Below are 24,207 nucleotides of genomic sequence, written 5' to 3'. Positions count from 1 at the left end.
AAGCCCCACCGGCACTAATCCCAAAGGAATGTCGCGAGTTTGCTTTTAGGACTGCCTTAGGGTGGGGGGGCAGTTTGGTTTGGACATTTGGTTAAAGTTGAGCTTTTCGGCCATGAGTTTGTATGGTCTTGAAACATGTTTTCAAAATGCTTAATAAAAACAAATAAAACAAAACAAAAAAAAAAGAAAAGAGGCCCTTGCTGAGGTAGCCCTTCCTTCATAGTATTAAGAAATATTTATGCAGGGCACACAAAGCACAGAACCACTCTCTAAGAGAGACTTTAGATTACATCAGGTAGTGAGGATAAAGGGAGTTCAACCACAGAATCTAGCAAAACGTACAGGGTGCTACCACAGGAGGTGAAAAAAGGGCTTTCCATCTAACAGCAAAAAAAGACAAATTGCACTGTAACCCTGAGGTGTTCACACAGCAAGGGAGCCAGCAGAAGATTTAAGATGCAACTCTGGTTTAAAATGGCAGAAAAGGAGATGCTCACCGCTGCAGCAGCATGTAGATCCGGGAGGTGATTGGCAGGAGGCAGTCTGCAGTAGTCAGGTCCGTGCTGATAACTTTGTGGACCAGATCTAGGATGGGTTTCACCCTCTGGCAGTGCTGAATCACATCTACAAAGAGAGCAAGAGCATGTGAGAGGGAGAAAGCATGAAAGCACCGCAATCTGCTGTATCCAAACTAGCACTTCAGGCAAGAAAGCCCCCAACCATAATTTTGTATATTCTGCCAAGAATATGCACTAAACTAGTTACTATTTTCACATCATTAAAAATATATCCTCCTCCACTGGACACTATGCCAGGGGTAAACCTTTTAAGTTGGAAGCTGCTAGCCAGGCATGGAAAGTCACTTGCTCCCTCCATTCGCCACAAACACAGCACACCATTTCTTATTCGCCAGGAGTCAATCACAACTATTCAATGGCTAGTGGGATGTGCCATTTTGAAGCCTGCACTATGCCTAGCACCTACCACATGAAAAATGACCCAGGCCCAAGGCAGGAGGCTAGGCCCAGGACCCATTATTCACTGTTGGCAGGTAAGGCCAGCATTGGCTTGTCACCCCATAGTGCAGGACCAGCACCTATTACCCATAGCATTGACCCAGGGCAGCATTTACCACTCATTGCACAGTGCTAGACCCAGCACTTACCCCACAAACCAAGGAGCCATGACCAATATTTGCTATCTGCTTTTTTTCCTTTCTCAGAACTACTACTGGTATGCGGTTCTGAGAAGCCAACCTTAGCGACCCTGCAAACGTTTACTAAGAAAGTCTTTCCAAACTCACTTGGTAACAAGGGTGAGCATTAATGTTTTGACTAAGATGATCAGGGGTTTGGTGTAGGTACAGCTAAAAAAACAATAGTCAAGCAAGTAAGTATAAAGAAATACACTTGAATATCTATCAACACAGATGCATTAAGTCAAAATACAAAAAAGTAAGAAACACTAAATAAACATATGAAATCAGAGTTTGGTGTCCAGAAATGGGGAACAACGCACTTTAGAATTTACAGTTTCAAAGTCAGTATTGTTATAATATAACCTAAAGTGTGAGTGCGCGTTCCTGTGTTTTGGAGGTGTAGGGGGGTGGGACTTGCACAGATTCACAAATCACAAGGCAGTTCTAGTGCACAGTAGATCTGCTTAAATCGAATACCTACCCAAAATTCTCCAAGAAAAGGGGCAGCTACTAATTCCAGTCATCCAGGGGCGCCACAGACAGGATTACTATGGCCAGGTTCCACCCCAAAAGGGAAGGCAAGGGTAGCTGCTAGGAAATATTTAAATGCCCCATGTCATCGAAGATGGATTTCTAGAATCTGGCCTAGTGGGCAGATTTTAAGAGGCCACCCTAGTTATACTGAACAAGGAACTCTGAGGGTAGCCAAAACCCAATCAAGGTAAACATGGGGAGCAGTCCAGGCTTATTCTCAGAACATTGTGAGCGGGATCAGGGGCCATCAATGAGTCCACACAGTATGGCACACAATAATTCAAATTAGACAGTAAGTATATAACAGTGATTTATTATAGGGCTTCTGGACCCACTGCAAAATGAACCGAACAGGTAGTATCGCACAATACTCCATGATACAAAAACATATTCACTATAGGTTCAAATATACAAGCAGGTAAGTAGAGTAGATGCAATAAATGATGGAAGCAGATCACAAGTCAATAACCTAATTTAAGCAGTTCAAACCCTAAAAAGAATGGGGCTTTTTTCCCAAAAGTCTCAGGAGCTACAAAGTCTCTCACCAGAATGGTGCCTCTGCAGGTAATTTGTAATTTAATTGTGTTGGTGATAATCAAAAAAATTCAACAGTTTTAGTAAAGGTAATTAAATGTTTTCTTGTATCCCAGGATCGACAACTAAATGTTGAGTGGAATGTAGGAGACAAAAGGAATTATTCCCAATGTTATCCTATGGAGGACATTGAGGGACAGATACGCTGGGTTTATTTAGGACTCTATTGCTGCTTTGCCTGATGTTGTTGTGGATTGTCTGGGAGTCGCTGGGCAATCAGCCTTCCGCTATTGGTCCCGGTGAGTGATGCCCAGGAGTTGCGGGTTTGAGGATTCTTCCTGTTGGGTGCAGCTGCAACCTCTGGCGATGAAGAAATGCAAGAAACACCAATTCAGACCTCGAGTACTAGCAACAGTGTGTACACACACACACACACACACACGTGTACACACACACACACACACACACACACACACACACACACACCTCCAGAACAGGATCCCTGGATGCAGGGACACAAATTCTTGGAAAAGTGACCACCGACCTTCTGGGCTTCACTACTGAACGATGACACTTGTGGTGAGGTAGCCCAGAAGAGCTGATCAGTCCACCGGGCAGTCCAGAGTAACTTATGAAGGCTCAGAAGGGCAGGATCCTCGAGCAGGCATTAAAACTAGCTCTTCAGAGACCAGGGACGTCATTTCACCAAAATGCCAGGGGTAGCAGAAATGACATCATATGTGCCATCACGTGACCATGACCCCTGATGACATCACAGGAAGTGATGTAATTTTACCCCAAGTGACATCACAGGAAATGATGGCACACAACCTTTCTCCCCTTGACAAAACATTAAGGCGCATCACATGGCATTTTTCCCGATTGCACTAAGAAAAATATGGCTACAATATCAGGCAGCAGGAAGCCACCTAAATTGAAAAAATAAAGAAAATCTTTCGGCTTCTGTTTTCGTTCTGATTTTAAAGGTCTAAAGATGCTACAGATAAAGGTCTACTTTATCTTTAGTTTAGTCTTAAGCGTAAGGGACAGAAGTAGAGTTTGTGAGACAGGACGGTGGACTGCTGATTTCCACTGACATTCTGACACAACCCTTAGTGTTTTAGTTGAGGCAGGGAATCCCCTGTTAGAGATGGGGAAAGTTAGGCTTTCTCTTTAATAAAAGTCTACAGCAATCACCATGCCATCTGTGTGTCAGTCTCCTCCTTCTGCACCCTTACAACACATATACAAGTAACACAAAATCCCCTGTGCAAAAAACTAGGGTGATACAAAAGTATCCCCACTGAACTCTGTGCAGTGTTAAAAAGCACACAAATTCAAAAGGGAAACAGCTTCCAGTCCCGATAGTCTGAAGGACTGACCAGTTTTCCTATGGCAAAGGAAGTGAAGCAGAAGGCTTTAATCCCTTTAAAAAGTCAAAGAAGTTTAAAAACAGAGCAAAAAGAATGGGGATCCATAGGAACTACGGAGGGAAAGTTGCAAAAAGAGAAATCTTTCCCAACAGTTATCTAATGGGAACCAGGCAAAACAAATCAGAATGGACAACGGCTCCCAGGAAGTCGACGTGTTGGAGACAACTGCTCTCACGCTGAAGGTTCCATTGTTGAAGGTCCAGGAGTTGCATTTGCAGAGTGTTCTTCGGATGACAACTTTGACAGGTGGACCTGGGCGATTGGGCGGTTCTGCTCTCCATCAGCGTCCTAACGGATCAAAACATCATCAGGGTGGATTGAGGAGAAAGGAGGAGAAAATACTCACCGTAATGTTCTTTCTATGGATTCTTCTCCCGCAGATTCATCATCTGATAGATATTCCATCCAGCTCTGCTGCTTCAGAATATTTTCGACAGGGGGCGTAGTGGACCTCGACTCTGCAGTCTATCCATCTTCTGGGCATCTGATCATCTGCTTCGGATGTGACATTCAGCGTTGTATATATACTCCGAAACTACACCCCACACCTCAATTTCCACCTTTGCCCCCCCCCCCCCGAGCACATTAAGCTGCACAGGAAAACATAGATAACGGGCTAATAAGCCCACAAAAATGAAATAATCAAACACCTTCAAAGGAGGAAGAATTTGCAATAGACACTACCGAGTAGTGTCAGAAAATACTTTTTTTTTTTTTTTTTTTAAACAGTATGAGGCAGGAAGGACAAAAAATGGTCACTGAAAACCATCACCAACTCATCGATAAAGTGGAGATGCACGCCAACCACCGACTTTCTGAGAGGAGATGGATGGGAAAGGAGGAATCTGCAGGAGAAGAATCCATAAAAAGAACGTTACAGTAATTTCTCCTTCAGTGGATTGCCTTTCTCCTACAGATTCCTCATTTGATAGACTCCCAAAGCAGTAGATGAAGGAAGTGGGTAGAAAGTTAGACTAAGAAATTTTGCAGCACTGCCCTGTCGTAACGCACATCAGCTGCACGAGCCACATCTAGACCGTAGTGCTTAGCAAAGGTATGAAGGGAGGACCATGTCACTCCGCCACAAATATCGCTAACAGGGACTCCCCTCTGTAATGCTGTTGATGCTGAGACTCCCTAGTGGAATGAGCCCTGATGCCTGCCGATAATTCCTTTCCAGCGGACTGGTAGCATTCCGCTATACAGAAAATGATCCAGCGGGACAAAGTTTACTTAGTTATGGCCAGGCCATTATGGGCTAAAGAAAAAGCCAAAAAGAGCTGGTCCGCTCTTCTGAACTCAGATGTCCTTGCAATGTAATAACTTAGTGCCTTTTGGGGATCTAGGCGATGAAAGCACTCATCCTTAGAAGGATGCAGGGGAGGATAGAAGACCGGGAGGTCAATGGATTGCGATAGGTGGAACTCAGACTACTTTGGGAAGGAAGCCAGACCTTACCTTTCTCTGGGAAATAAAGACTGCAGGGAAGGTGGTTTACAGTATAAATCCTGTAGTTCACTTACCCGCCTCGCGGATGTAACAGCTACCAAAAAGGCTATTTTCAAGGAAAGAAGTCTTAAGCATAAGTTAAAAAGGAACCGCCATCAGATATGTTAGTACCAGATTAAGGTTCCAATCTGGGTCAACAAAGCAAGTTAGTGGGAACTTATTTACAAGGCCTTTCAGGAATCGTGCACTCACCGGAATCGTAAAAAATTAACCTTGATCCGGGTATCTGTAAAACATGGACAAGGCCACCAAATATCCTTTGATAGTGACAGAAGGAACTCCATCATTGTAGCGGTGGGGCAAGAGATGGGGTCAATCTCGCGTTCCCTGCTCCACGCCTCATATCCTCTCCACCTGCACACGTACAAAGATCTTGTAGCCCGGCTGCGTGCAGCCAGCAACACCTCAAGCACTTCCTCAGAGAGGTCCCTGTCATCATACCTCATTCTCTCAAGAGCCACGCAGGCTGATTGAGGAATTTCTGGGTTGGCTGGAGTATCTGACCTTCCGACTGGGTTAGGAGAGCCGGCCGCTGAGGCAACCGGTGAGGTGGACAGATGGACAGATTCAAGAGGTCGGAGTACTACGTTCTCCTCCAGTCTGGGACGATCAAGATCATGGTCGCACTGAACCTCTTTAACCTCTGCAGAACCCATGGAATGACAGGAATCAGAGGGAAAGCGTAGTGGAGAGGGAAGGTCCAATCCACCAAAAAAACGCATCCCCCAGTGCACTGTTTGCTGGGTATTTCCTTGAGCAAACCTTTCTGCACTTTCTGTTGGATTTTGTGGCAAACAGATCCACTGCCAGGGTACCCCAAAGATAGAAGACCTCCTCTAGTACTTCCTGGCACTCTTCCCAATCGTGCGAGACCGTGCTCTGCCTGCTCAGAGCATCCGCCAAACTGTCCTCTATGCCCACCAGATTAACTGCCAAGACCGAGATCTGGTTGTCCAGTAACCAGAGACGGAGCAAACGCCTTCAGGGCTAGCCTGATGGCTCGCAACTCCAGCCTGTTGATGTGCCACCTGGCTTCTGTTGCTGACCAAAGACCGCTCACCTGCGAATCATGGCAGTGAGCGTCCCACCCTTTCAGAGATGCATCTGTGACCACTAGGGTCTGAGGCCACAGAGGCCAGAAGGGTACCCCCGCTAAGAGACTACTGCAGTCCGCCCACAAGGACAAGTCCTTGACCACTGATGCAGACACCCTGAGGAGATCTGAGAGAGTGCAGAGGTACTGAGACCACTGACCCCTCAGAAGCCCATGTGGGGCTCTCATGAGCAACCTGTATATCACAAAAGGAGTAGCCGCCAGACAGTTAGAAAATGCTACTCATTTTGTATGCTGCTATTTAGAACAAGGTAATTGTGGTGATCTAAGAATCACCAGTGGTTCATCCTTATGGCATACTCTAAGGGACCTGGGTATGATCCGGCTGTATATTGTGATGGACTGGTAGTGAAGTGACCTAAATCCATCTGAAAAGCAGTAGCAACCATATGTCAGGAGGTGGAGGCGTGGCTAACCGCCATGTACAGCGGACGTGTCTCCTGAGAGCTCCGCGCTGATGTGCCATGGTAAGCTGTCTTTAAGTGACTTTAAAGTGCTCCGGAACCCTACAAGTTGCAACATCCGCCGCAGAACCACCTCGGCAACTTTTGCACCGTCTCCCAAGCGAAGCAGTGACGGCTAACACCTTTATCCGGCGAGCGAAGAGGGTCCACGAGCGGATTCAAAATGGCGGCTCCCGCGCCCTGATCCCTTGAAAGGCCGGAGCGCACTAACATCGCTGGCGAAACTGCCCGCCGGCGGGAGGAGAGGATCCGGAGTTGCCAACTTGCGCTGGACCCGGAGGAGGGGACCGAACAGCTACACTCAACGATCGAGAGGACCGATTTGGACGCCCTGATCGTACCGGGCCTTGCCCACGGCACGCGACCGGGCTTGGGTGTGCCCTGGACAGTCGAGGGGGCCCCTGGCGTGAGCGGTGGCCAACCGGTACCGCAGAGGTAAGCGGGGGCGGCGGAGGACCACCCCGGACACCTACATCAGAGGCAGGGTGAGGGGGACCTATTCTACCCCCCTGCGCCTGAACTTGGGCTGTCCTCCTCGAGGCGTTGTGACCCCTGCTGTCTTCCTCCCCCCCGCCTGCTGATCCTTCACCGGGGGGAGGTGTGGGCGAAAACACCTGACCCCCGCCTGCAGACTGATTCTCTGGCGGACCGCGAGGCCCACTCTTAGGGCCCCCATCACTTCACAGCCGACGGCGGAGGGGGCCGACCGCGCCCGCCTGATCCGAGATTTCTTTTTGTTTCCCGAAATCGGCCTGCTACCCCGCTGCTTCTTAACATCGCCCTGCGACGGGAACGAGACCGAGCGGCCTCTCGATTGCGCCCCCGGCATTTTCGGTGCATGAAGGCCCTGTGTTGACGACATGTCCAGCAGGAACAGCAGGCCCAAGCAGCAGCGCCAGACCACGATGGACACCTTCGCAGCCTGTGAATCCCCGAATCCTGAGGGCACAAACAAAGCGGCCCCGGACGCTCAATCTAACCCCACGGCTCCCGCGGCTTCAGAGCCTAGCAACACCCAGATACTCGAAGCCATCAAGCTTTTCCAGGCAACAATGGAAAACAAAATAGATGCCGTTGCCACAGACCTGGGCCTCCTGCGCCAAGATGTCCGCTCCCTTGCTGGCAGGACTGAGGCGCTTGAAACACAAGTCCGGGAAAACACTGAATCCAAAACTCACCTTCATCGAGATGTCGACAAGCTTCAGCAAAGGGTCAAAAACTTGGAGGACAGAGCCGAGGCGGCAGAAGGAAGGGCTCGCCGGAACAATATAAGCCTTCTCGGTTTGCCAGAGGGTTCCGAAGGCTCCGACCCCACTAACCTCATAGAGAACCTCCTGCTACAAGAGGTAGGAGCTGGAAAACTCTGCCAGGGCTTTACCATCGAGAGGGCCCACAGATCCCTGGCCAAGAAACCACCGCCAGGGTCCCCACCCAGGCCGGTGATAGCGAGAGTTCTGAACTACAGGGACCGTGAGGTCATTCTGGCCTTTTCCCGAGCTGGCGGCCAAATCCAACGGGACTCCGCAAAAATCGCCATATACCCTGATTATACCTTTCAGGTTCAAATGAACAGAGTGCAGTTAATACACACCAAGGCCAGATTGAAAGCCGCCGGGCTGCGTTATATGCTCCTGTATCCTTCCAGACTTAAAATACTGCATAACAGCAAGGCGCACTTATTCAACACCCCGGCCCAGGTCAGGGACTGGATGGACGGATTACAGATCCCCGATATTGAGGAAAGGAAACGGAGACCGAGATAACGATCCTCCTGTCATTCAGGGGGGAACTATATTTGCTTGAACCGTTACACAGCTGAATGGATCCTCCCCGCGGAGACCCGGAGTCCTTGTTCACTCCACCCCCTGATTGTTTTCTCTCTTTTTAGGGTAAATATAACCGCCCGTAGGGCACCTGGAGACCGATGCACGATCCAACGTAGCAGAAACGGGACAGTCATAACGAGGGCAACCTCGCTAGGCCAGTTCTATATTTGGAGTTTTTTTCACAGTTAAGTAGGGAGGGTGGGAATACGGGAGTTTTTGTACACGTTTTTGCACGAGTTGGGGACATGCACTGGGACACATTGAGACCACAGGAACAATTCACATGCAACGCAGCACCTCCTAGATCCCGAGCTCCACCCGCTACACAGAATAAACCACACCACCCCTATGGCCGGCACAGTAAGGGTCGTTACCTGGAACGTCAGGGGCCTGAACAGCTTTGTTAAACAACGACGGGTCCATACTTACCTGAAAAGATACAGGGTCGGAATCGCCATGCTGCAGGAAACTCACTTAATACCCAAGAAACTGGAAGCCCTGGCAAAAACTTGGCAGGGTACCCTAATAGGTTCGACTTACTCCACGTACGCCAGGGGGGTTCCGATTTGGATTGCCCCCACTGTTCCTTTCCAACTCACTAGCACTAAAACAGACGAGGGTAGGATGGTGGTGGTGTGCGGCTCCATAGAGGGCAAAGAGGTTTGCTTGGTCAGTACTTACGCACCCAACCATGACGCGACTGCCTTCTTCCATTCCCGTCATGCGCGACTCAGCCCATATGCAGACAGAATTATGATATGAGGGGGGGGGGTGACCACAACTGCACCCTTGATCCTCTACTTGACAGATCTGATCATAAACATGACCCCGACCCTCCCCCCCAGCCAAAATACTTTCCAAACTAATCCAACAGTTGCAACTCAGTGATCTATGGAGTGTCCAGCACCCTGAGCAGCGGTAGTACTCCTACTCCCCACCCCACACCGTACACACCAGGCTGGATTACATCTTTCTCAGCCTAACGCAGCAGTCCATATTTGTTGGTGTGCGCTACCTGCCTAGGGTGCTGTCGGATCACTCTCCCCTTCTGGTAACATGGGAGGTGTTGCCGCCCAAACCCCCCATACCCACATGGAAGCTGAGGTCCGAGGCCCTCTTGACTCTGCATTCAAGGAACGCATTAAAGATAGCACTGAAGAATATTGGCAAAATAATCTGCATAGTGTTAGACACTTGAGCACAACCGGGGAAGCATATAAGGTGGTCATGAGGGGCGAGATGATTGCAGCGGTTGGGGGAGCCCAGAGATCTCTTACATCCTCGCTTGAGCGCGCAGAAAGGGACCCGAGTACGCTTGAAGTTAAGGCTCACCCATCCCCTGACCACTTAAAAAAAGTCGCGGAACTTAGACAAACCTGCCTAACTCATTGGGACTCCCATGGTAAACTAAGTTATGCCAAACACACAGAAAGAATCCATGCCCTGGGAGACAAGCCCGGGAAACTCTTAGCGTGGCTCTATAAAAGGGAGACCCCCAGGCCACCCATCTGCCATATACTCACCCCCGACGGCACGGCCGTAAATACCCAACAAGAAATCAATTCGGTCTTTACTGACTTCTATCGTACCCTGTACTCCGAAGCCCTGCTCCCCTCTGATACCAGGATCGAGGACGCCCTTGACGCCATCGACCTACCTAAACTAGACTTGCAATTGGCTGAGACCCTTGATGAGCCTGTCACCCCCGATGAGGTCAAGGTGGTAATCAGATCGCTACCAGCTGGGAAGACCCCGGGTTCGGATGGGCTCCTGGGGGAATTCTACAAGACCTATGAGGAAACTCTTGCCCCAATATTGGCCCAGGTCTTTAAAAAGGCCTTTGAGTGTGGCATCCTCCCGGACTCCATGAACGAGCCCGTTATTATACCCTTGCTTAAACCGGGGAGGGACGGGGCAGATTGTGGTTCTTACAGGGCCCTCTTTATGCTTAATGTTGACTAAGATGCTCACCGCCCTGCTGGTGAATAGACTGCGCAGTTATCCCTCTGCTGATCTATCAGGACCAAACGGGATACGTCCCAGGGCGCTCCATCACTGAGAACCTGCGCAGGCTGCATAATGTTATCTATAGCACTGAGGGAAGGCCGCAGAAACTTGTAGTGGCATCACTTGACGCCACCAAAGCCTTTGATTCGGTGAGGTGGGACTGGCTGTATGCCACTATGGCCAGAATGGGGATAGGCCCTGTGTTCCTTAAGTGGACCCGGCTGGTTTACGCCAGCCCCACTGCGAGGGTACGTACCAACAAAACCTATTCCGCTAATTGGTCCCTACACAGAGGCACCCGCCAGGGGTGCCCTCTGTCCCCCATGTTATACATCCTTGCAGCTGAACCAGTGGCAGCCTACCTGAGACAGGAATATGGGGAGGGTGGCATTAAGATAGACGTGGTGACCCACCTCATCTCTATGTACGCTGACAACACCCTACTGTACCTACGGGACCCTGAGTACATCCTTCCCTACATCTTGGTAACCCTGGACTGTTTCCACAATCTCACCGGTATCCAGATCAATAGGAGCAAGTCTTGCCTTTATCCCCTCGCAGCTCTCTACACCGACGAATACAGGTCCCTCCCCACTCTGCACCTCGAATGGCAGACTACTTCCTTCAAATACTTGGGGAAAACTATACACCGCAACCCAGCCACCGAACACATCCTAAATAGTGTAAGGGCCAAAGACTCTTTCACGAAATCTATGGAGTTCTGGGGCCGGCTCCCGCTTTCGATGGCCGGGAGGGCGGGACTCCTCAAAATGGACGCCCTTCTCCCCCTATTACATAACTTCACTAACATCCCATTCAACATCCCCCCCTCTTTTTTTCAAAGATCTCAACAAACTCTGTAGGGGCTTCCTTTGGCAGGGAGGCAGGCACAGGGTGGCATTGGAGACTCTCCAAAGACCGTACGAGAGGGGTGGACTTAAGATCCCTAACTTTGAGCTGTACTTCCTCGCCAGCCAGCTGAGACATGTCACGCAGTGGATGGCGGACAAAAGCACGACAGGCACCTGTCTCTTTCAGCCGGCTCCCTGCCGGTTGTTACTCAGAGACATACTGTGGGCCGGGGAGGGTGCTACGAGTCACTGCCCTTACCTCGCCAAGCTCGGGATCCAGCTTTGGAAAAGGGCCTGCAAACTGGTCGGGTCGGATGACCCGTTTTCCCCACAGATCCCTATCGCTGCACTCATGGGTCACTCACTCTTGGGGGCATGTCGAACCACGTACACAATGGGAGCCCCTGGGGTGGCCACACTGGGGGACTTGATCCAAGAACAGGAAATACTAACTTTTTCGGAACTCTGCGAGACCACGGGCCTCCCGGCTGAACAGTTCCTGTTGCACAGGGTGGTTGTACAGGTCTTGTGCAGTAGATGGCCAGTCGCAGCTGACCTGACCGAGGAAAACGAATGCATTGAAAGGATATTGAACTCCGCTGAGGGGGGCCACGAAACCTCACGAATCTACGAAGCCCTGTTATGGGGTACGACCAGGGGAGACCTCAAATGTAGGAGTAGGTGGGAAACTGAACTGGGCCTCGTTTTTGAAGACAAAGATTGGGGTGACATAACCCACTATCCTAAGAAGGTCTCCAGGAACGCCCGCTTACAGCTCACTCAAATGTATATCACCAATAGAGCGTACCTCACGCCGGAAGCCATATCGAGATTCACAGGAGCTGGAACCCAGTCATGCCCCAAATGCAATGAACCCAGGGCGGGAATGACTCATATGTTCTGGGGCTGCACAGTAATGAGGGAGTTCTGGTCACAAGTGAAGGACAGAGTGGCTGGCGCAGACATCGTAGTTGAGGTGGACGAGCCTACGGCCTGCATTCTTGGAAAATACAGGCGAAACAGGAAGAACAAACCCCTATCCAAGCTCACTGACCTTATTTAAATCACAGCCAAAAGACGTATTGCCATGGGGTGGAAAAGCCCCAGAGGTCCACATATGCCCCTATGGTGGGGTGACCTCACGAAGTGGATCATAGCTGAAGCCGCGGCATGGGAAACGGCTATTCATGTGCAAAAACTGGATTCCAGCGAGGAACTACACCGCTGGGTGGCCCTGACGGTGCCCTTGCTCCACACCCTGATGCGGGTGATACGGAGCAGAGGGAGTTGCCCGGATACGGGCACGAACTAGAGAGGAACAGTGAACTAACCGTGGTCTTGGAGAGGGGGTTCGGGGGAGGAAGAGGGCGGGGTGGGGTTTTGGGTTGTTTTCTTGATATGCTTAACCATTCGCCAATGATGCTTTTTTGTATTTGTTGTTTATTTCTTGTTATGAAACCAATAAAAATATTTTTTTTTAAAAAACCATATGTCAGGAATGGTGCAAGCCAGGCAGGGCCCAGGTACAGAGAAGAAATGTAAGGTACAGACGGTGTTCTTACCCAATTACCATGCGCCGGTGGTGGATCCTTTGGACGGTAGGGCTAAAAGGCCAGGAGCACTGGAAGCACATGTGCCCCCAAGACAGAGGGCCAGTTGGAGCTGGTTGCTGAAGAGCAGCTTGGGGAGCAATCCCCCTGTTGTGTCACCAAGATGCGGGCGCTGTAGGGATAGAGGGGAGTATGCTATTAAGAAAGTGACAAAAAATTGCAAAGTGAGTATGGATGGTGTGCGCACGCATACCGTGGCGAGTTGCCATATAGAATAGGGATCTCCTGCAGAGGAGGAAGGAGCCGCTTACCTTGCTCGAGAACGAATCACGAAGCAATGGAGAACAGGGCTCCGTCCCAGTGGAGAGAGCTGTATGCGTACCTCGCGAGCAGACTGTGCATGCTTGGCGGGAAGAATGCTACTCCAGAACGCATGCTCGCGAGCTGGAAGTCGCTGCTCTGAGCCTGTGTCTGCGTACAGGAAAACATTGCCTAGGTAACGTACAGGTAAGCCGTGTGGACCTGGTAGTTAGGGGCTGTGCTGGCAGGGTCCCAACAGGGCCGTGAGTAGGACCGAAGGATCAGCCCCATGTGTGTTTCAAAGTAGAAGCTGGCAATCATAACTTAGTATGACGTAATCCTGCAGGGGCTAGTGGGCCAAAATGCACCCGAGGTGTGTGTGAAAGTAACTAATCAAGGGCATGCCAGGCGCCTGGCCAATTAGTTGGAAACGGGGCACAGGCGGTGGAGTGGGGGCGCCACAAGATTTGGAGAGGGTCCAAATGTTAGAGGGCTGGACGTAGGTGCCTGACATTGGTGTATACTGGTGCACAATGTATAGTAAACAGTCAATGTACTGCTATGGGAGGCACTGGGTAACAAGGCTTTGCACATGCATGGGAGATGTATAAAGGAGTTGGTAATAGTTGTATGTTGTGTGGGTCCGCAGATCAAAAGGGTCAGTTGGATTGTGCCAAAAAAGGGCGGCCCCTTAGTAGTATCGATTATCCAAAAGGTGTTGCTTCGTTCAGGCCTGTTTCGATGGAGTGCAATTTAAAGACCAGGCTTCTTTGTAATTCAGGGCATTTTTCACATTCACCGTGTTTTGTAATCTTTCCAAGACCCACCACTTCAGTTGGTCTTGGTCGTGTTGCAGTTCCATAAAATGGGAGACCAGTGGGGCTGTTGTCATTCGGCATCCGATTCTGGACCGGTGTTCAGTAGCGTAAGCCACATGGACATTCTATTGCTTAGACAACATTAGGTGTCTTACAATTGGTGAATTGACGTAAACTGGCCTCTGGCACCAGAAACATGCAGGAGGCCATGAGGCCTAGGAGGCGGAGGTAGGAAGCCGTTGGTAGAGTGGCATGGTTCCAGAATAAGTCAACCATTTCTATCAAGCGGACTACTCTCTCTCCGGTAGGGAAGGCCTTCACTACCCGGGTGTCTAGGACTGCTCCAATAAACTGAAGCCTCTAGACTGGTGTTATGTGGGACTAAATTTAGTCCAGAAGTTTTGTGCAGAAGCAAGCAGGTGTCCTCTAGATGGGACAAGACCTGCACCGCGGACTTCCCTCAGATCAGCCAGTTGTCCAGGTATGTAAATACGTGGACCACAGATCTCCAGAGGTGAGCCGCGACTACTGCCAGGAGCTTGGTGAAGACCCTTGGGGCAGAGGTCAGACCAAAGGGAAGCACCTTGAACTGATAGTGCTTGTCCCCTATGATGAGCCTTAGTAAACTCCTGGGCTTTCGATGGATGGGCACATAGAAATAAGCGTCCTGTAGGTCTATTGACACCGGCCAGTCCTGTAGTTCTAGAGCGTGGAGAATTTCTCTCAACGCCAACATCCTCAATTTGTCTTTCCTCTGGAACTTGTACAAGGCACTGAGGTCCAGAATGGGATGGAGACCTTCTCCCTTCTTGGGTACCAGGAAATACAGGGAATACCAACCCGATCCTCTCTGTTAATGAGGGACCTCTTCCACAGCACCCTTTAACAACAGGGCTAGCAGTTCTTCCTGGAGGTCCTATTACGGTTTGATTGGAGGTTGGGGGGTATGTCCGGAGGTTTTCTTATAAATAGACAACAGCACCACCGAATGAGCTGAAGAGCCTAGGCATCTAAAGTAATTCCTTGCCACTGGAGCCAATGCTCTGTCAACCGTCCACCAACCGGTATGTTGGGGGAGGGGAAATCAAAGCAGTTTAGGAGGCTAGGTCGCCCCCACCGCTGCTTGTTGGCCTTTAGAAGCCCCCCTGCCCCTTCTGGAGCTCAAGAAACGCTTCTGCCCTTGCCTGTCAGTGGGACCTGCGCTCTCCTGCCATAAGGAGCATCCCACTGTAGCCCCTTGCCCTAAAGGCAGGTTTGGCCGGCTGCGCAGCTAGGCCTTAAGATTTAGCAGCTATTTTGTATTCCTTAAATCTCTCTACAGAATTGACGGCCTTTTGGCCGAACAGGAAATTGTCCTTGAAGGGCATGTCCGGCAATTTAACCTGGACATTAGGAGAAAAAATTGAAGTTTTGAAGTAGGCTTCCTGCCTCAGCCTTACTGCGGATGCCATAGAAAGGCCCACGTAGTCGGCAATGTCCAGGCCTGTTTGCAACTGTCTGGCCACCTCTTTCCCATTCTTTACCAGCTACAGGAAGCCCTTAGGGAGTCACTGCAGAGTCCTGCGGTTATTGGCAGCGTTGGAGTCGGTTTGCCCGAGTGCAGTCTCTCTACTGGTTTGATTACTGGAGGAGCAGCCAGCTTTAAAAACCTTCCTGCTGCACAGAGCGGCACAGAGTCGGAGCAGAGTCCTGCAGTTATTGTCAGTTGCTGGCAGGAGAGGCGTGGAGTGACCGGCGCAGACTGTCTGAAGAGCTTTTTGCAGTAACGGAGTGTTACGGATTGATGACGGTGAGCTGGTCCAAACCCCTGCATACTTGCCATTGGTCCATTCACTTTCTCCCTTTCCCCCCTTCCTTTTCTGTGCACCGAAGTATGGAAACTTCCACCTCAGCTTCCTAATGTGAATTGAGCAAACAGATTGGGCAGACACCTCCACATTTCCCCTTACAAAGTGTGAGTGTTTTGGACAATTGTCATGGGGAAAATAAAGTCACTTAAACCTGCCCTGGCCAGGGTAGCAGCTTGTGCTACTTAACGGGGTCAAAGTCCCTTACTCACCTCAAAAAACAAATCACTCAATCAGCAATCCAAGAAAGCGAAGAATGCATCTTCTGAACATTTGAAGCCTGTACAAAAGAAACTTGACTACATATTTCGAGAAACAGAAAACCTCAGTGGCCAAGTCGGACGATGGTTTAGATTGGAAAATAAATACAGACTTTTGTGATGTGCTAAGTCTCCTTCAAAGCTCGTTTTTGATTGATGATAACAAATCACTTAAGTTACAACCTGAATATCAAGCGCAATTGACTTGCCCCAGTAATCTCAGTCTCATTATTATGGTTACCACAAACCTGTCCGCTACACCTAATATTGATCAATTGGCTTCTCCACTTTTTGTGCTTTGCTCTAAATTGGCCGAGGGCCATTCTGTTATTAAACACTACATGGGCCTGGTTTGTGATGCTATAACGAGTCAGCCGATGACAGGAAAAAATGTTCGTGATTTAACTGGTATTACCCCATATGATACGCTGCCGAGAGGCACTTGTCCAAAGCACAGTGGAGAGGCCCTAGCCAATGGTTTACAGCCCCCCCCTTTCAACCGGTCAAAAAAGAAAAGGCGTTACAATCAGTGGTCCTGCAAGGCCCTTCTCTGAGGTTTACAGAGGAGTCCAGAAAGCAAGTGATGGAGGCCATAGACCTTGAACAATTCCTCCTGAAGAGCCCTGGCATGTCTCCTAGGAGTAAAAAGCAATTTGTATGAAAGTAGCACAGGAACTACCACCACCAACTAACGCTATGACAACTACGAATCCAGCTATGGTGCCATCTGCCCATACATTTCTGATCTAACAAGGTGATTGAGTGCTGGTAAATCTATAATTACAAATACCCTCCCAGATGGAGGCATGAGGCAAGTAGTACTACATGGACCACTGGCTACATGGCTACCTCTGCGGAACATTTGAGAGAAAAGATTTGCCATGCAATTATCTCCAAGGGAAAAGGTCCACGGGGCGTGCAGGAAAAATCCCTAGTTACTATCCAGCCCGCCCAGAAAAACCAAGTGGGGCAGTTGACTAATCAAGCATCTGCCCCCACACTGGTTGATGGAAAGGGCCCCACAGGACCAAACTCGAAACATCGAGCTTGGAAAGAGTATGAGGAAACATTATCTACTGTGAAGGAGAGGAAGCCACATGGGGTTATTGCGACTCCAGGACCTGGCTATTGCACTCACTCCAGCTTATTCCGGACCCAAGGGGATTTACTTCAGACGACATTACGTGTTTGGAACAACCAGTGCACAGTAGCCATTCAAATTGGGTTCGAATATCATTGGTAATCTCTATGGTTGCGTGAATTAGGTTTTGAGGTATTTGCCTTTCACCCATTTATTCATACTTCTGTCGCAATTGGCACTAAGGGTAGGGAGGGGGCACCACTGGGATCTCAGCATTGGCGATGAGTAATTATGGGTGGGCACTTGGTCACGGGCATTGGTACGTTCGGATTGATCCTTTGAAGGGCAATCTGTGCATTTTTCCACCCCCGGGGCCACCGATCATTCTTAGTCAACCCCAATGGTTGAAGGGAACTACTCCTCTCCTCTCCTCTCACATTTTATGCCTCCAAGAGCCATGGCTCACCTCTTCATTCTTGCAGGATAGTTATTCCATACACTTTCGTCTCCTCCCCCTCACCCCTCACTATCTGGTCGCCCTAAGGGTGAGCTTTGTATTGGGGTCAGGTGTGAGTACTCCCCCATTCCTTTCCTTTTAAAGGGTTAGGGAAGATCCACATTTTTCGCCAGTGATTCTTCCTACACTCCTAGCGAAAAGTGAGGGTACCCTAGTGTCTACCTTGTACGACCCCCCCAACCTGGGGGTAGAGACGAATAATCTCATGGACATAGTACAGGATACACTACAGGCTTGGTTGTTAAAATCTAAATACGCTGGGATTGTTTTGGTAGGGGACTTTAATGTGGACTGTCCAATGGAAATCACCCCTCCGAGAACTCAAGAGGGTTTAGCAGCATTGAAAAGGACAAGGCAGTGGGGTGAACTATTGGCGATTTTTGATTTGACCCCCTCATCCCCGTGCACCTCTGATGTAAAGTTCACTTGGTCTAATGGGATCCAAAGCAGCAGAATTGATTTTATATTTGTAAATGCTGCTATTAGGAACTTGTTACCTGAACCAAGTACCCATTGTGTGAGTATGAGTGACCACGTTACAATGAGAATGACCTGCAACACAGTGATTTGTAAAATTGCAGAGTTCCTGAGAAACAGTCCCCAAGTTAATTTACAGGGGAACAGGTTAATATGGTCCACCGCTAACATGGGTGCCTTCAGCATGCCAGTGAACAGGGGTGATGTGACCCCAGAAACTACACTTGAGATGTGCCACTGGGATCAGTGTCTAATAAGGCAGGTATTTTGGCACGAGGGGATGAGCAGCCCTTCAAAGCGGGTAAAAAACCTGGAGCCCTGTATGATGCAGCCATCACACCAAAGAAAAGGGAAACTAGGGCTGCTTTGCGATGATTGTTAGGGAGAAGTCTCTGTTTGTTACGCTCACCTGGTTCCCACAGGGGCGTCGATCGGACCCGGACAGCTGCGGTCTCCACCAACGTGATGCGTGAAGAGATGACAGTCTGGACTGGCCCGCCTAATCTTGTCTGCTGGACTCGTAGAAGTATTCTCCTGCAAGTGGAGAAAGGGATTTAGCCACCCGTGGACTTTAGTGATGGCCCCCCCCAACAGTTCTCGTTCTCCCCACTAATCACCTCCGATATCCCCTTTTGGTAACCTCACCTTATGTTTTTAAATGATGAGCTCTCCATCCTGCATGGCATGCAGGGGCGCGTAGATACCAGTTACTTCACTGGGTTGAAGGTACTGGAGGAGTTCCGGAGGAATATTGACTCCAGTGTCTATAAAGTTCAAAGAGTTCAATATGTCCGATGTTCACTCTTGTTCCATTCCCTCGTTAAGTTGCAGCTGGGTCCAAAAGAATATTGCTTGGAGGCAGCTGATGGCGTTCAGGTAAGAGTCTGTATTACCAAACACTGTCCGGTAAAAGTGCATGAGTTTAACTTGCTGTTTTCTCTCCCTTTATAGGTGAGGCGTAGGAAGATGCAGCGAATTAAAGAATACCACCTCTGGTGGTAAAGCAGGTAAGCCTATGGTGGCAAAGAGATTGTCTTTGTCGGTTTTCTCGGCTCACCTTGTTATTCCTTTTGTTTTCCCCCCAGGTGCTGGATTTCGACGAAGAAAATGATGGAGGCAGCGCCGAGTCGAAAGATGCGGTGGACTGATGAGTATAACGCGGCGCTGCTGCTGCTGTCGAAGCGAGCTGAAATAATGTCCTTTCCAGGCTCGAAGATGTGCTGGGTCCGGAATTAGGTAAGGAATCAAATAATGTCCGTGATCTAACCTCTCCTTTCTTTTCCTTTTGTCTAGGAGCTCCGGATTCGAGGCGGGCGTGGCAGAAGACTGGATGCTGACTTGCAGACACGGTGAGCGTCACGCTGCTGGATGCAGAATAACGCGAAGCATGGGCTGCTGTTCGGGCGTGGTTTAAATAGCCTGCAAAGTAGTCCCAGGTAAGAAATTCCCCAGAACCACACCCGAGTGAAAAATAGTCCCTGTAATAAAATAGTCCCATCCAGGCCTCACGTTGGCTTGGACTCATTTGCAGCATGGTCTGCATAAGGTAAGTAAAGTCTATGAGCCTGGCACCTAAGGCGCCAGGACTGAATCCAAACAGCCCCCAGTCGGGGCTGTTGGGGTTTTAATGGGTATCTGGATGGCTGCTCCCGGGGCTGATGGACTGGATTCGGATGCCCGGGGGTAGGCATCATGACAGTTAGGGCTAATTTCCCAAACCTAGTGAGTCCCCCAGCAGCTTTGCTGGATTTTTGGGGTTTATTCTTTTCTCCTGCTAAGAGCGAGACTCTTTTTCTCCCACTCTAGACATGATTTGAGATATCCTTTGGCTTTGTGATGTGTTTTATGGGCTGTGGGGTCTTTTACTACATAGGGTAACATCTGTTTTTGGGTAAGTGTGTTACACAGCACCCTCAGTGCAGTAACACAAGGGTGTCATAGTGACCCCCACACATGGACTCCATACCCTGGGACTGACAACTGTCTCCCAGGGCATGTAAAGACACCATTGACTTTACTAGTCAAATTGAGAACAGAACCAGTACAAACCATCATATTGTGGAAGTACTGGTAGGGGTAATTAGATTGCCCCTGGGTCTGTATTTCAAGGGGGCACTGTCCAGTCCCCCCTCGTCGAGTTTCTGGCTGGTGGCAGTGGTTACCACGCAAAATATTCCTTAAGAATATTTACTATGGGATTTTCCCATTCATTTTAAACGCACCACTTTTTGGTGCAATGTTAAAGATACCGCCGGGCTATTTATTTAATATTTATTCCCCGGTTGGGTCTTTTCGCCAGGACTCGGTTTTAAAATGGCGTTTGTGTTCGCCTCTGTAACTCCAACCCAAGTCGAGCCCTTTGTTCCACTTTTTGGCGGGCTTCTACACAGAAGCCTCCAAAAGTGGTGCCACTCTGTCTGGGTATACAGGATGTGTGGGAAGGGGGTTTAGGCACCCTGGTCTGAGTTGCCTCTGCAACTCAAGTCGCACGCTTGTGTGATTGGCCCAGTGGTGAGCCGCCCGGCTTACCACTTAGCATGTCTGAGTGACAGCTAGGCTGAATGAATGGGGGTTTGCTGCATAAAAGCAGGGCTTTGGGGACTGGGACTTCAGACGTCGCCACAGGACCAAAGAATCCGAAGAGGGAGAAGCTGAGCCGACCTGCAACAACGACGACACCACCGGTGGAGCCCTGCTGAACCGTCTCACCCCTTCTTCCAACGACAGAGGAGATCTTCATCCTGAAGAGTCTTCTTCCTTTGACTGGTGGGGATAACCAGTTTGCCCGCCTTTTCGCCTTCCCGGATCATCTGGTGGCCACCTTGCCTGTGCCAAGCACCCCAGCAACCGGGATGCCACGTTTTTCCACTACCGCGAATAAAAGGGTAGTACCTTTTAACAGGAGAACTCCGCGGCTGGTTTCTTCCCTGACAGTGCAACGACCTTCAGCTTTCCTCCACGTCGAGATCTTCTCTTCCTCTGGACGACGCCGCGACTTGCATCCACTGCCAGGAACAACTGCCCCCGCTGGAGGATTCTCTCCACTTTCAAGGTACTGTGTCCGCCTGGCCTCCCTCACAACTGTCTGTGGGGTGTCTCGTAAACCCTCATCTTACCACTTGGGTTGGCCCTAGGCTGGCTAACTGAACTTTTCTGAGCTGAACTGATTCCTTTTTAACCTCTCTGCAAGACTTTCCAAGCCTTTTAAACTGTGTGATCTTGGGCGCATTGGTGTTCTACTCTCTCTAAGAGGGAGCCTGGCCTCTGAACTTTTTGCTCACAAGTAGACTTTGACTTTCCTGCCTTGCTGAGTGTTTCTAAAGTATTGTGTTGTGTGCTGTTCCTAATTTCTGCCTTTTCCCTCCCTTTTTCTTAACTTATTGGAGTGCCATCTTTAGTTAAGCGCTCACCACTATCCGGAAATAAGTGGTGTTAACTAAGACTTGTCTAATAAGGAATAAGGGATGTATATATATTAATAGTGACTGTGTTTTTGAACTTTCTCACAATAATAGTGCTAGTGTTTCTAAGTGTGTCTTCAAATAAATAATTATATACTTGATACCAAAGCTCTGGTCAGTGTTGCTTGTGCTACTGTATTTTGGTACCTATCTTGTATACTCTATATACTGTCTAACTCTTCTTGAGAGAAGTCTGGCTGCTCAGCCACAGCTACCAGGTAAATCTGGGTGGTACAGACTGCTACCAATAGGGTTTACTGCCAACACCTGTGGTCTTAAGCCTTTTGCAGTGGTACCTAAGGGAACTGCACAGGTTTCTGCCTAACAATGATCGAAGTACAACATGGTGTAAATATGCCTTGTTCCTACACTAAGGCGTGGTTGAAGGCCCATAAAGTCCGCTACACATCTGCTGGATGGAAATTATTTAATACTTGGATTGGAACACATTACACTAAGATATTTTGGCATATGTTATGCTTTTTCGTGCAAGTCCTGAGGCGCTAGAAGTAAGCAGGGTGGCAGAAGCTGATTGGAGTAGATTTATTGAGAAACACGTCTGGTCCATAGTGGAAGACAGAGATAAGGGGCCAATTACATCTATGGCCAATAATACCCTAGTCCATTTCCCATATAGCCTCTGCAGATTTAGAAGGGATATTGGAAACGCCAAAACTTCCACAGATACGGGCCCTGGTGGACTCTGCATTGCAGTACTAAAAATGTATCTTACATTTTGGGCCGCAGTTCCAGAGCAGGTGGGACAATAGGGGACAACTACGAGGAGGAGGGGGCTGAGCGGTGCAAGGCTGAGTGTGGGGCCTGCACCGGAGAAGAGTGGCGGGGGAGCCGATGGCTGTGGAGCGCCCTGTGAAAGTGGACCCTGATCCCAGCATCGATGGCTCGGACTGGTGAGCCCCGGGGATGCTAAGACATATCCCTCTGGGGAGGAGCTGATGAGGACGACGAGGCACAGTGAAGGACGCCGTCGGAGCGGCATGCGTAACAGGCTACAACCAACTGGCAGCCACACCGCACCGCCGGTTTAACTACTAACGAGCTAGCCCCGTGTAAGTTGGCAGCTGAATACCCTTGGGCGGGCGGAGTCTTGGCGGCAAGGTCCCGAGTGAGGACAGGAGTGGGCGCATCAGCCCAGGGCGGGCTACGAGGACAGGCCTGAACAGCTGGAGAGGCGGCAGGGTTCGCTGAGGGCGACGGACAGTAAGGACCTGCTGGCCCCTCACGCACGGCGATTCCACTGCACCTTCACCGGGAGGGAACGGCCCCATGTAGACCTCTGCGCTCTCAGGGAGCCACCCCTGAGAGCAGGACGCCTGCAGTGATTGAGTTGTAGTTGCGCGGCTTCTTGTTTGACTGGGGCTTCCACCATCCCTATATCATGGTCAGCTTAACAACGCAGAATCGCTGGGCCTGGACACATGACTGGAAGCCTGGCGAGGCGTTCAGCAGCTGCCTTGGCTCCTACCAACAAGCAACTGCAGCGCGGACCCCAGCCCCAACCGGCACCCCCGAGGCTAGTGTCACCTGCATAGGAACAAGAATTTCACAGTTGAACAAGCACAGGGTGTCAATCTGCTGGCCCATACGGGAGCGGGGCGCCTCCGCCTCTGGGGAGCACCCACTGACTATGGTTTACTGCCCCACCTCCTGGCTACCACCGGCTTTGCAGCAAGATACCCTGGCTGCTGGCGAGCCCCTGGGAAGAGCAGCAGCTGGCCGAGGGGGGCGCTGCCAAGCTTAAAACGACAATGTGTTTCTGGTAAGGCAGCCCGTCGACTATTGGCTGTCCCTGTCCCCTGACCCTCACCTTAATAAAATCCTGTCCCCAAGGAGGGCACCCCGGAGCAGCATCGTGAGTGTGCAACAGCCTCCCCAATTAAGAGTTGTTAACACTGCCGGAACGAGGGAGAACGCTTAACACCCACCTGGAGATGTGGTGAGCGGAGCAGCTAAGTATGCCTGGAGAGGGGGTGGAGGTATGGCGCCTGGTGGCCAAACGGGGATGCGGTGCGGAGAAGAGCTGCATGGCACAGGGAAATAAGCAGCAATGCCGTTTGCCATTCACTCAGAAGGTAGCCCTCAGTGCAGGGGGAGAGAGAATATGCTATTGCCTAGGGAAAACATGGGCAGACCTAACATGGATGGTTAAGAGGAGCCCCCCCCCTCACCTCAGTGCAGGGGGAGAGAGAATATGCTATTGCCTAGGGAAAACATGGGCAGACCTAACATGGATGGTTAAGAGGAGCCCCCCCCTCACCTCAGTGCAGGGGGAGAGAGAATATGCTATTGCCTAGGGAAAACATGGGCAGACCTAACATGGATGGTTAAGAGGAGCCCCCCCTCACCTCAGTGCAGGGGGAGAGAGAATATGCTATTGCCTAGGGAAAACATGGGCAGACCTAACA

The 24,207-nt window shown here is 50.0% G+C and overlaps 1 protein-coding gene across 4 annotated transcripts in view; it reads right to left on the bottom strand.

Annotated features, from left to right (window-relative positions):
• The window catches only part of NUP188 (nucleoporin 188), a 1,828,090-nt gene that overhangs the window by 1,057,584 nt on the left and 746,299 nt on the right, over window positions 1–24,207 (bottom strand). For all 4 annotated transcript variants that reach the window (XM_069609202.1, XM_069609203.1, XM_069609201.1 and 1 more), the window contains exon 17: window positions 498–624. In XM_069609202.1, coding sequence (XP_069465303.1) covers window positions 498–624 — 127 coding nt within the window. The remainder of the gene's footprint in view (window positions 1–497; window positions 625–24,207) is intronic.

The sequence above is a fragment of the Ambystoma mexicanum genome, chromosome 8, assembly GCF_040938575.1.
Source record: "Ambystoma mexicanum isolate Mex_15411 chromosome 8, UKY_AmexF1_1, whole genome shotgun sequence".
Lineage (NCBI taxonomy): Eukaryota > Metazoa > Chordata > Amphibia > Caudata > Ambystomatidae > Ambystoma > Ambystoma mexicanum.
Note: the sequence above shows the minus strand (reverse complement) of the source record. Positions and strands in the feature narration are given on the sequence as shown.